Below are 11175 nucleotides of genomic sequence, written 5' to 3' on the forward strand. Positions count from 1 at the left end.
CAGCTGATCAGCCTGAATAAATCCCTCCCATTGACGCGTCAATGGCAATCAAGACTCAATTACAACAGAAGGGTGTACAGTCCACACTAGGGGTGCACCTTGAGGTCCAAGCTGGGGTGATCAGGGAAGCTGTGCCACTGGATTCCACAGGACACGTACAATAATAGGCCACCCTACAAAGCCTAGGAGACATAGCAACTCTACCTAATACATAGAAACAAACACAGGGAAGCAGTAAAAATGAGAAGACAAAGAAACATGTCCCAAATGAAAGAAAAGAATAAAACTCCAGGAAAAGAATTAAACAAAATGGAGATAAGCAATCAATCAGATGCAGAGTTCAAAACACTGGTTATAAGGTTGCTCAAGGTACTTGGTGAGACCTTCAGGGAACTTAAGGAGACCTCCAAGGAACTTAGTGAGAACATCAACTACATACAAAAGGACCAGTCAGAAATAAAAGATGCACTAACTGGAATAAAGAATAATTTCCAGGGAATCAATAGTAGAGTGGGTAAAACCAAGAATCAAACCATCAATTTGAAATATAAGGAAGTAAAAATCACCCAATCAGAACAGCAAAAAGAAAAAAGAATAAAAAACCCCCCAAAAAACTGAGGGCAGTGTAAGGAGCCTTTGGGACAATGTCAAGCATGCCAACATTCGCATCATAGGGGTGCCAGAAGGAGACGAGAGAGAGAACAAGAAATTGAAAACCTATTTGAAACAATAATGACAGAAAACTTCCCTAACTTGGTGAAGGAAACAGACATACAAGTCCATGTAGCCACAGAGTCCCAAACAAGATGAACCCGAAGAGGTCCACACCAAGACACATCATCATCAAGACACATCATCATCCAAATGCCAAAGGTTAAATACGAAAAGAGATTCTTAAAAGCAGCAAGAGAAAAGCAGTTTGTAACCTACAAAGGAGCTCCCATAAGACTGTCAGCTGATTTTTCAAAAGAAACTTTGCAGGCCAGAAGGGAGTGGCAAGAGATATTCAAACTGATGAGAAGCAACAACCTACAACCAAGATTACTCTATCCTGCAAAGCTGTCATTTAGAATCAATGGACATATCAAGAGTTTCCCAGACAAGAAAAAGTTAAAGGAGTTCATCTCCACTAAACCAGTATTAGTGAAATTCCACTAAACCAGTATTAGTGAAGTGTTGAAGGGTCTTCTTGAAGGAGAACAAAAATATGAACAATAAAATGGCAATTAATATACATCTATCAACAATTGAATCTATAAATAAATGAGCAAGCAGAACAGAAACTATCTCATAGGTACAGAGAACATTTGTTGCTTGCCAGATGGGTGGTACTGGAGGGATGGGTGAAAAAGATGAAGGAATTAAGAAGTACAGATTGGTTGTTAGACTGATGAACCTCAAAGGGTAGGGGGGAGGGAGGGCGGGATGAGATAAACCAAAGAACTTCTATGCACATATGCACAACCAATGGACACAGACAGTAGTGTGGGGCAGGCTAAAGGGAGGCCGGATTCAGGAGGAAAGGGTCAATGGGGGAAAAAAGAGGGGCATCTTTAATACACTCAACAATAAAGTTGAGTTAAAAAAAATTAAAACAGAAAAACATTGCCCGGCTGGTGTGGCTCAGTGGTTAAGCGTAGACCCATGCACCAAAAAAGTCGCCAGTTTAATTCCAGGTCAGGGCATATGCCCAGGTTGTGGGCCAAATCCTCAGTGGAGGGCATGCAGTAAGCAGCCAGGAGATGTTCTATCTCATCAATGTTTCTCTCTCTCTCCTTCTCCCTACTCCTCTCTCTAAAAATGAATAAAGAAAAAAAAGTCAACGTTATTCCTGTTTGATTTACACGGTAAAATGTACCTTCTGACTCAAGGCCCTATTTGTTATTATCAGATTTGAATTTCTTTTTTCATTCTGATGAATGTGGGGGTCGTCAGCAACACTCCCTCCGTTTCTGCATACTTAGGATTTGACGCAGAGCTCAATCAGCGCAGGACAAAACCCCACCGGGAGGAGGGGACATCAGGTGTCGCTTCCCTCCCGGGGATCGTGCAGGACGTGCTGCACTGCTCAGCAGGAGTGACAGCCTGTGTGAGGTGTCTGTCCGGAAGCTTGTCAGATCAGAGCCCAGGGGCCTGGTCACACAGCCCCTATACCTGGAACACCCCAAATTCCAGACTCGGTGGGACAGTAGATGTCAACACAGCCATCGTGTCTGCACAGACGGTTTAGGCCCAGTGAGGACTCTCGTCACACATCCCAGCAACCCGAGGGCTGACCCCTTCCTGAACTGGCCCTTCTGGATCAGAGTGACCCCTGAGGGTGGCTCCTCCCCAGGGCTGGCACCACAGAGAGAATATTCAGCTTTTGTGTCCAGAAAGAATGTGCATCTTCTGGACACAGATGTGGCCAGAGTGACGGGGGCTTCCAGGACACCACTGCAGGGCAGGACCCTGGTGGCCCTGAGGGAAAACCCGGACCCACCTCACCTGGAGCATGTCAGGTCGGGTGTTTGTTGTAAGTAACAGCAATGCATCCTGGGTAAATGGATCAGAAAGGACTTTATTGGGAGGAAGGGCCGCGCACAGAGGGCGAGGTGTGGGAAGGTGAACGACGCACACAGCTTGCAGCGGACGCGCGGGGGCCACACACTGGGTGGCTGGAGAGTCCGGCTTCTCACTCTCTCCACTCCAGGCTCCAAGGCCTGGGGGAGACCCGCTGGCCTCGCTGGGGTCACTGCCAGCCCGGGCTGGGTGGCAGGGCACGATGATTGGGGGGAAGTCAGTACTTGGAGAAAGGGGTGAGCTGGTCCCAGAGGCAGAAATGCAGAGTGGTGGCTGGGTGACCACAGATGCCTGGTGCCCGGACCAAGGAAGGGGACTTGACAGCTGTCTCAGCTCTCAGTAACGAATCTTGGGGGTACAGATGGCAGTGAGCTGTTGAGTTTTGGGGTGCCCTTAACAAGATCACTCAGCAGCAGGATGTCTGGGCTGAGGCTGGGACTCAGCAGACTGGGCGGGAGCACACGGGGCGGGAGACCAGGCACACACAGGAGGCCGGGCGGCAGCAGGTGGGCCGGCAGGAGGAGGGGGCACAGCAGGAGGAGACGGGCACGCAGCAGGCAGGCCTGCACACGGGGCGGCAGATGACGGACATGCAGGAGGAGGGTCTGCAGCAGGATGAGGGGCAGGGGGCAGGCCCAGAGCAGGCGGGCACACAGCACACGGGCTTGCAGCAGACAGGCACACAGCAGGGCTGCTGGCAGGGGGCGGAGGTGCAGCAGGAGGGCTGGCAGCACGAGGGTGTGCAGGAGCTGCTGCAGGCTGACTGGCAGGGGCTGGACATGCAACTCACTGGAGTGTACATGAGGGTCAGGCAGGGGGCTGGGGCACAGCAGCTGGGGACACAGCAGGTGGACTGGCAGCAGCTGGGGGCACAGCAGGTGGGCTGGCAGCAGCTGGGGGCACAGCAGGTGGGCTGGCAGCAGCTGGGGACACAGCAGGAGGGCTGGCAGCAGCTGGGGACACAGCAGGTGGGCTGGCAGCAGCTGGGGGCACAGCAGGTGGGCTGGCAGCAGCTGGGGACACAGCAGGAGGGCTGGCAGCAGCTGGGGACACAGCAGGAGGGCTGGCAGCAGCTGGGGACACAGCAGGTGGGCTGGCAGCAGCTGGGGGCACAGTAGGTGGGCTGGCAGCAGCTGGGGGCACAGCCTGAGGGCTGGCAGCAGCTCTCTGGACAGTCGTCCACCTCCCAGGAGGAGACAGTACCGGAGTCAGAGGAAGCGGGCAGACAGGCGCGGCTGCCATAGCTCAGGTCGCTGGAGCAGACGGACAGGGTGGACACGGCCATGGTGGGTAGTGGCTGGAGGTGAGCTGGAGGAGGTGTGAGTGAGTGAGTGAGTGAGTGTGAGTGTGTGAGGTTCCTGGGCTGTCGGCTTTTATACCCCCTGGCTTGTCTCTCCCCTCAGGATGCGGACACGTCTTCTTCCTTGTGTGTGTTTGGACTCAGAGAACTCTCATTAGTGGCGGGTCTGTGTTTTCTCCCTGAGCTGTTGCTCAGCGATGAAGCTCCTGGTGTGCTGTGCGCTCCGTTGATGCGGCCTCAGCTGCCTCTGGTTCATACGTCCTGGTAGGAAGGTTGTGTGTCTGCAAATAGCGTGTCCTGGGTCTGTGTTGGCTTCACGAGAGAACCATGGCTCCCAATGCAGCTGCCCTGGGACCTGTCTTGCGGACACCTGGGGACTGTGTTTCTTGGGTGCCAAGGCTTCCCAAGCGCCAACTGGAGAAGCCCGTGCCAAAGAGGGTATCAGGAGGGACATTTCTAACTGGTTCCCTGGGCGCCCTGGGGTGCAGGCACTGCCCTGGCACAGGTGACCAGCAGGAGAGGGGTGTGTGGTTACACCCCCTGGGGTGCAGGCAGTGTCTGGCACAGGTGACCTGCAGGAGTGAGGTGTGTGGTTACACCCCCTGGGGTGCAGGCAGTGTCTGGCACAGGTGACCGGCAGGAGAGGGGTGTGTGGTTACACCCCCTGGGGTGCAGGCACTGCCCTGGCACAGGTGACCAGCAGGAGAGGGGTGTGTGGTTACACCCCCTGGGGTGCAGGCAGTGTCTGGCACAGGTGACCTGCAGGAGTGAGGTGTGTGGTTACACCCCCTGGGGTGCAGGCAGTGTCTGGCACAGGTGACCGGCAGGAGAGGGGTGTGTGGTTACACCCCCTGGGGTGCAGGCAGTGTCTGGCACAGGTGACCAGCAGGAGAGGGGTGTGTGGTTACACCCCCTGGGGTGCAGGCAGTGTCTGGCACAGGTGACCGGCAGGAGACGGTGTGTGTGGTTACACCCCCTGGGGTGCAGGCAGTGTCTGGCACAGGTGACCAGCAGGAGAGGGGTGTGTGGTTACACCCCCTGGGGTGCAGGCAGTGTCTGGCACAGGTGACCGGCAGGAGACGGGTGTGTGGTTACACCCCCTGGGGTGCAGGCAGTGTCTGGCACAGGTGACCAGCAGGAGAGGGGTGTGTGGTTACATTAGGTAGGATTGTAACGCTGGTCATGGGAGGAGACTGTACTGAGCTGGCGGTGAAGAACCAGCTGTCCCCTGTGAGCTGCCCATGGACAGGGCCGCGTGGCAGGAAACGAGAGCACCTGCCATCCACAGCCTCCAGGCACTGGGGCCCTCAGTCGGACCACCTGCCAGGACCCGAATTCTGACGAAAAGCAACTGCTTCCCCAGCCGAGCCCCCGGATGAGACCCCAGGATGTGACCCACAGGAGACCCTGTACCACCAGCCCCCGGAGACTGTGGGAGACACGTGCATTGCCTGGGGCACACAGCTCTGGGGACAGCAACAGGAATCAAGCCACAGGCCATCCTGGAGTCCCAGGCCGCTGTCACCAGGAAGTGAAGTCCTATGTGTCAGACGAGAGCAGCTCCGCATGATTCAGTCTTTAACAAACACACAGTGGGTCAAATATGATACATTTGTCTTTTCAAAATGTACACACAAATGTACTATCTGTATGTACGTATGCCCAGGAGGTAGATGAGAGAGAGACGTACAGTTCATCCTCATCCTTCGGGGGTTCCTCACTACATCAGTGGTAACCCCCAAATCAACACGTGCGGTGCTTGGGTGGTCCTTGGTGGACTTGGCAGGTGGCCGAACACTTGAGTCCCCGAGGTGCACGCTCCCAGCTGAGGCTCCCGGGACCACGGCCTGTTGTTTCAGTCTCGGTCGGGAACCTGTCCTCCCCAGGGTCTCTCAGTGTCGTGATTGTCCTCATTTTGGGGTTTGATGGTCCTGACTTTGCTGGATAAAAGGGCCCCCAGCAGGGAGCTGAAGTGCTGCCTGGTGTCCTGAGGGCAGGACGGCTGCGGCGCGCCCCACGGGGAAAGTACACGGCACAGCGTCTGGGCGCCAGGGCGACAGTGCAGGTGCTGCCATCGATTGTAAATAGGACATCTGTCATACGTGCATTAAGCCTTACCCAGACACACACATCGAGACTTCCGGTCAACATGGCGGGGTAAGTAAACATGGTATCGTGTCCTCCCACAACCACATCAAAGTTACAACTAATCTACAGAACAACCATCATTCAGAACCGCCTGACATCAAGCTGAACGGAAGTCCTACAAGTACGGAATTAAAGAAGAAGCCACATCGAGACTCCAATCAAGACTCAATTACAACAGAAGGCTATAAAATCCACACAAGGGGTGCACCTCGAGGGCCCAGCTCGGTGAGCAGGGAGGCTGTGCCACTGGACCCTACAGGACACCTACAACAACAGGCCACCCTACGAAGCGTAGGAGACATAGCAACTCTACCTAATACATAGAAATAAACACAGGGAGGCAGCCAAAATGAGGAGACAAAGAAACAGGTCCCAAGTGAAAGAACAGAACCAAACTTTAGGTAAAGAACTAAGCAAAATGGAGATAAGCATCCTAACAGATGCTGAGTTCAAAACACTGCTTATAAGGATGTTCAATGAACTTAATGAGAACCTCAGCAAACTTAGTGAGGGCCTCAAGAGCATAAAAAAGAACCAGTCAGAAATGAAGGGGGCGCTAACTGAAATAAAGAATAATTTACACAGATTCAAAAGTAGAGTAGGTAAAGCCAAGAAGCAAACCATCTATTTGGAATATAAAAAAGCAAAAAACACCCAATCAGAACAGCAAAAAGAAAAAAGAATCCAAAAACATGACGATAGTGTAAGGAGCCTCTGGGACAACTTCAAGCATGCCAACATTCGCATCTTGGGGGTGCCAGAAGGAGAAGAGAGAGAACAATAAATTGAAAACCTATTGGAAACAATAATGACAGAAAAGTTCCCTAACTTGGTGAAGGAAACAGACATACAAGTCCAGGAAGCACAGACAGTCCCAAACAAGATGAACCCCAAGAGGCCCACACCAAGACACATCATCATCAAAATGCAAAAGGTTCAAGACAAAGAGAGAATCTTAAAAGCAGCAAGAGAAAAGCAGCTAGTTACCTACAAGGAAGTTACCATAAGGCTGATTTCTCAAAAGAAACTTTGCAGGCCAGAGGGAGTGGCAAGAAATATTCAGAGTGATGAAAAGCGAGAACCTACAACCAAGATTACTCTATCCTGCAAAGCTGTCATGTAGAATCGATGACCATATAAAGACTTTCCCAGACAAGAAGTAGCTAAAGGAGTTCATCACCACCAAACCGTTATTATATGAAATGATGAAGGGTCTTCTTGAAGAAAAAGATCAAATATATGAACGAACAAAATGGCAATGAATACATATGTATCGACAATTGAATCTACAACAAAATGAACAAGCAGAACAGAAACATTCTCCTGGATACAGGGAACATTTTCTTCGTTTCCAGAGGAGGGGGGTTGGGGGAATGGGTGAAAAAGGTGGAGGGATTAAGAAGTACAAATCGCCCTGGCCGGTTAGGCTCAGCGGTTAGAGCGCCCGCCTGCGGTCCGGAGAGACCCGGGTTCGGTTCCCGCTAAGGGCATGTGCCTTGGTTCCAGTTTGTCCCCGGCCCTGGTTGGTCGTGCGGGTGGCAGCCACTCGATATGTCCCTTTCACATCGATGTTTCTCACTCCCTCTCACTCCCACTCTGTCTGTACAAAAAATGGAAAAATGTCCTCGGGTGAGGATAAAAAAAAAAAAGAAGTACAAATCGGTTGTTAAACTGACAAACCTCAAAGGAAAGGGGGGTAGGGGGGTGGGAAGAAATAATCCAGAGAACTTATACGCATGTGTGCATAACCAACGGACACAGACAACAGCGTGGGGAAAGGCAGGAGGGGGATAGAAGCGATGAGGAGAGTGTCAATCGAGGAAAAAGGAGGAACATCTGTAATACAGTCAACAATACAGATAAGTTACAAATAAATAAACAAATAAACAGATACACACACCAAACAAGGGCCCGTACTGACGGAGTCGGAAATACTGTCCCAGAGGCCGCAGGACCCGACCCTGCATTTCCCGGAGCCGTGGTCCAGTGTTTGCTAATTCAGTGTCTGTGGCAACTTTATAGAACAGACCTACTGAGGATAATGAGAATGGACTGTGTGTGCCCGTGTGTGCATCTGTGTGTGCATGCGGCTGCCTGCAACAGGCCTAGTGACCCGGCACTGAGGACACCCTGGCTGAGTGGGCGATGTCCTGGCACACCCAGGATGGCCTCAGGCAGGACCCCACCCACCCACCCCACTCTCGCTCGTGGGAGGACCCAGGCTCAGACCTGCCCCAACTCCTATTCCCCGGGGGCATTGGGGACAGGCTCCCGAGCTGGACAATCACGAACATTTACGAGCTGGACAGCATCCCAGGGAAACAAACATCCCTGATGCCTCTGGGAGGCGGAAATAGGGGCTGGAGGGCCTGGGACACAGAGCCAGGAGGGTATAAAGGCAACAGCCCAGCACAACACACACATACACACACACACACACTCACACACACACACACACACACTCACACCTCCTCCAGCTCACCTCCAGCCACTGCCCACCATGGCCACGTCCACCCGGTCAGTCTGCGCCAGCGACCTGAGCTATGGCAGCCGCGCCTGCCTGCCCGGTTCTAGTGACTCTTGCACCAGGTCCTCCTGGCAGGTGGACGACTGTCCAGAGAGCTGCTGTGAGCCCTCCTGCTGCACCCCCAGCTGCTGCCAGCCCACCTGCTGTGCCCCCACCTGTGGCCCGTCCACCTGCTGTGCCCCTAGTTGCTGCCAGCCAACCTGCTGTGCCCCTAGTTGCTGCCAGCCCTCCTGCTGTGTCCCCAGCTGCTGCCAGCCCACCTGCTGTGTCCCCACCTGTGGCCCGTCCACCTGCTGTGCCCCTAGTTGCTGCCAGCCCACCTGCTGTGTCCCCAGCTGCTGCCAGCCAACCTGCTGTGCCCCTAGTTGCTGCCAGCCCTCCTGCTGTGTCCCCAGCTGCTGCCAGCCCACCTGCTGTGTCCCCACCTGTGGCCCGTCCACCTGCTGTGCCCCTAGTTGCTGCCAGCCCACTTGCTGTGTCCCCAGCTGCTGCCAGCCCACCTGCTGTGCCCCTAGTTGCTGTGCTGTGGTCCCCACCCAGACTCTCATCTGCACCCCAGTGAGCTGTGTGTCCAGCACCTGCTGCCAGGCCACCTGTGGGTCCAGCCCCTGCCAGTCAGCCTGCAGCAGCTCCTGCACATCCTCGTGCTGCCAGCAGGCCTGCTGTGTGCCCGTGTGCTGCAGGCCCGTCTGTGGCACATCCGTGTGCTGCAAGTCCATGTGATGTGTGCCCGTCTGCTCTGGGTCCACAGCCTGCCCACCCCCTGCCCCTCATCCTGCTGCAGACCCTCCTCCTGCGTGTCCCTGCTCTGCCGCCCTGTGTGCTCCTGCCCCACCTGCTGTGTTCCTGTCTGGGCTCAGAAATCCTGCTGCTGACCGGACATGTCCCCCAGGGCCAGCTGGGCTCAGGTTTTACTCTGAGACTCTGATCCTCCCAACCACCCCGCAGTCTGGTCCTCACCTGGGTTACATGGCTGTCCCTACCCAGGACGGGTCCCTGGGTCTCCAGTGTCCTGACCTGCCCTTTGCTCCCAGGAGCCTCCGACCCTGATGCTTCCCTGGACTCCTGCCTCCTTCGAGGCGTCGCCCCCTGCCCCTGGGTCACCTGCCTTCCCTCCCAGTTCCTCTGTCAGCCCCTCCTCGGGCACCCCAATAAACTCACTCCATCACCTGATCGCTTCCCTCATCTGCTGGCTTCCCTGACACTGGTCTCCCCCAGCCGCAGGGACTGTGGAAAGGAGTGAGGGACCCCGGAGGGCAGGTGACCGGGCAGGACTCTGGCTCTGGCCCAGGCATGTCAGTGTGCGGCGACCCTGCCCCGGGTCTCCCCCAGCCTGGTCACCTGCAGGCACAGCCTGGTCTGGGGTTTTCAGGTCCCCTACCATGTCCCCCACCTTCGCACTGGGCAAAGGCACCCTCAGAGCTGCCGTCAGGAGCTGGCCGGGCTCCGCAGCCTGTGTCCCGGGCGCTCTCCGTCCGCCTGCAGGTCCCACTGTTAGCAGAGCCCTGGTGGGGGAGGGGAGCTGCCCAGCTCGCAGGAGTCAAGGGTTAGGTGTGGAAACAAAGTATGAAGGAGCTGGTGGCCGCCCCACTAGGTCGCCTGTCTGCGTGGGCCTCAGGGCCCTCCTCTGGCAGCTTGGGGCTCCTCTGGGGGGTGAAGGACCCGAGTCTCAGGGCAGGGCTCCCCTGTGACCTGAGCAGGCCTGTGGGGCTCAGTGTACCGAAGGGCTGAGCACAACAGCCTGCTCTGACGGCAGGATGACATTGGCAGCACGCAGGGGACCATGTGCACGGGAGCAAATACCCCCGCAAGAGCACCCACTGGGGCAGTGGCCAGAACGGTCTCAGGAAGTGGACCCTCGTCCCCAGTCTGTAAAGGATCAGACAGTGATCAGCCCTCCTTGGGTCTAACACGTGCACGAGGTGCTGCCTCCCTGTCGTGAGCCCCTCCCTCTTCCTGGGGCCGGTGTCCATGGCCAGAACCCACAGAGGGAGCCCTGCTGTTCCTGAGGGTCTCTGCCTCCTTCCCTGAGATGCTGGCCTCCTCACCCCACCCGTGCCCCATCTGCTGCCTGTCCTGCCCCAAACTCCCCTCCTTTCCCCTGACCAGTTGTCCACTTGCTTTCAGTCAAATCAGTTTTGTTGTGATGAAATTTACATGGAGCCAAATGCACCCTATTTTCTGGGACTGTTGGATGAGTTTTCAAGAAGGTCGCCCTCCTGTCCTCTCCAATGTCAAGAATTAGAACATTTAATTCAGGGTAGTGGTTCTTTCCCAATTGCCACTGTCATCCTGGATTCCGACCACCTCTGAGCAGCTGTCTCCCTACAGACAGGTCACGGGAGGGGGCTGAAGTGTGAGGGCGCAGTGTCTGTGCACTCCTCTCTGTGTCCTCTATGACGCGGGTCATTCCTTTCAAATGTCACAGTTGAGTTTCACTGAATGGATATACCACCGTTTGTCCGTTCACCTGTTGAAGTACACTTGGGTTGTCTCCCGGTCATGGCTGATTCTGAAGCAAGCACTGTGAACACCTGCGCTCACAGTGTGTCAGTTCTCCTGGCTATATCTCGGGGTGGCATGCTGGCCACATGCGTGCGTGCAGTGTGCAGTGTGCAGTGTGCAGTGAGATTTTTAT

The 11175-nt window shown here is 55.0% G+C and overlaps 2 protein-coding genes across 2 annotated transcripts; one reads left to right on the forward strand and one right to left on the reverse strand.

Moving 5' to 3' along the window:
- Positions 1-3001: 3001 nt before the first annotated feature.
- On the reverse strand, positions 3002-3847 carry LOC118617091 (keratin-associated protein 4-3-like). The gene has a single exon (XM_036242677.1). The coding sequence runs from the start codon at positions 3845-3847 to the stop codon at positions 3002-3004; it is 846 nt and encodes a 281-aa protein (XP_036098570.1).
- A 4663-nt stretch (positions 3848-8510) lies between these two features.
- On the forward strand, positions 8511-9412 carry LOC118617251 (keratin-associated protein 4-4-like). The gene is made up of 2 exons (XM_036243057.1): positions 8511-9250; positions 9289-9412. Exons 1-2 carry the CDS (start codon positions 8511-8513, stop codon positions 9410-9412), a joined length of 864 nt encoding a protein of 287 aa, XP_036098950.1.
- Positions 9413-11175: the final 1763 nt, after the last annotated feature.

Source organism: Molossus molossus, unplaced genomic scaffold (assembly GCF_014108415.1).
Source record: "Molossus molossus isolate mMolMol1 unplaced genomic scaffold, mMolMol1.p scaffold_m16_p_5, whole genome shotgun sequence".
Lineage (NCBI taxonomy): Eukaryota > Metazoa > Chordata > Mammalia > Chiroptera > Molossidae > Molossus > Molossus molossus.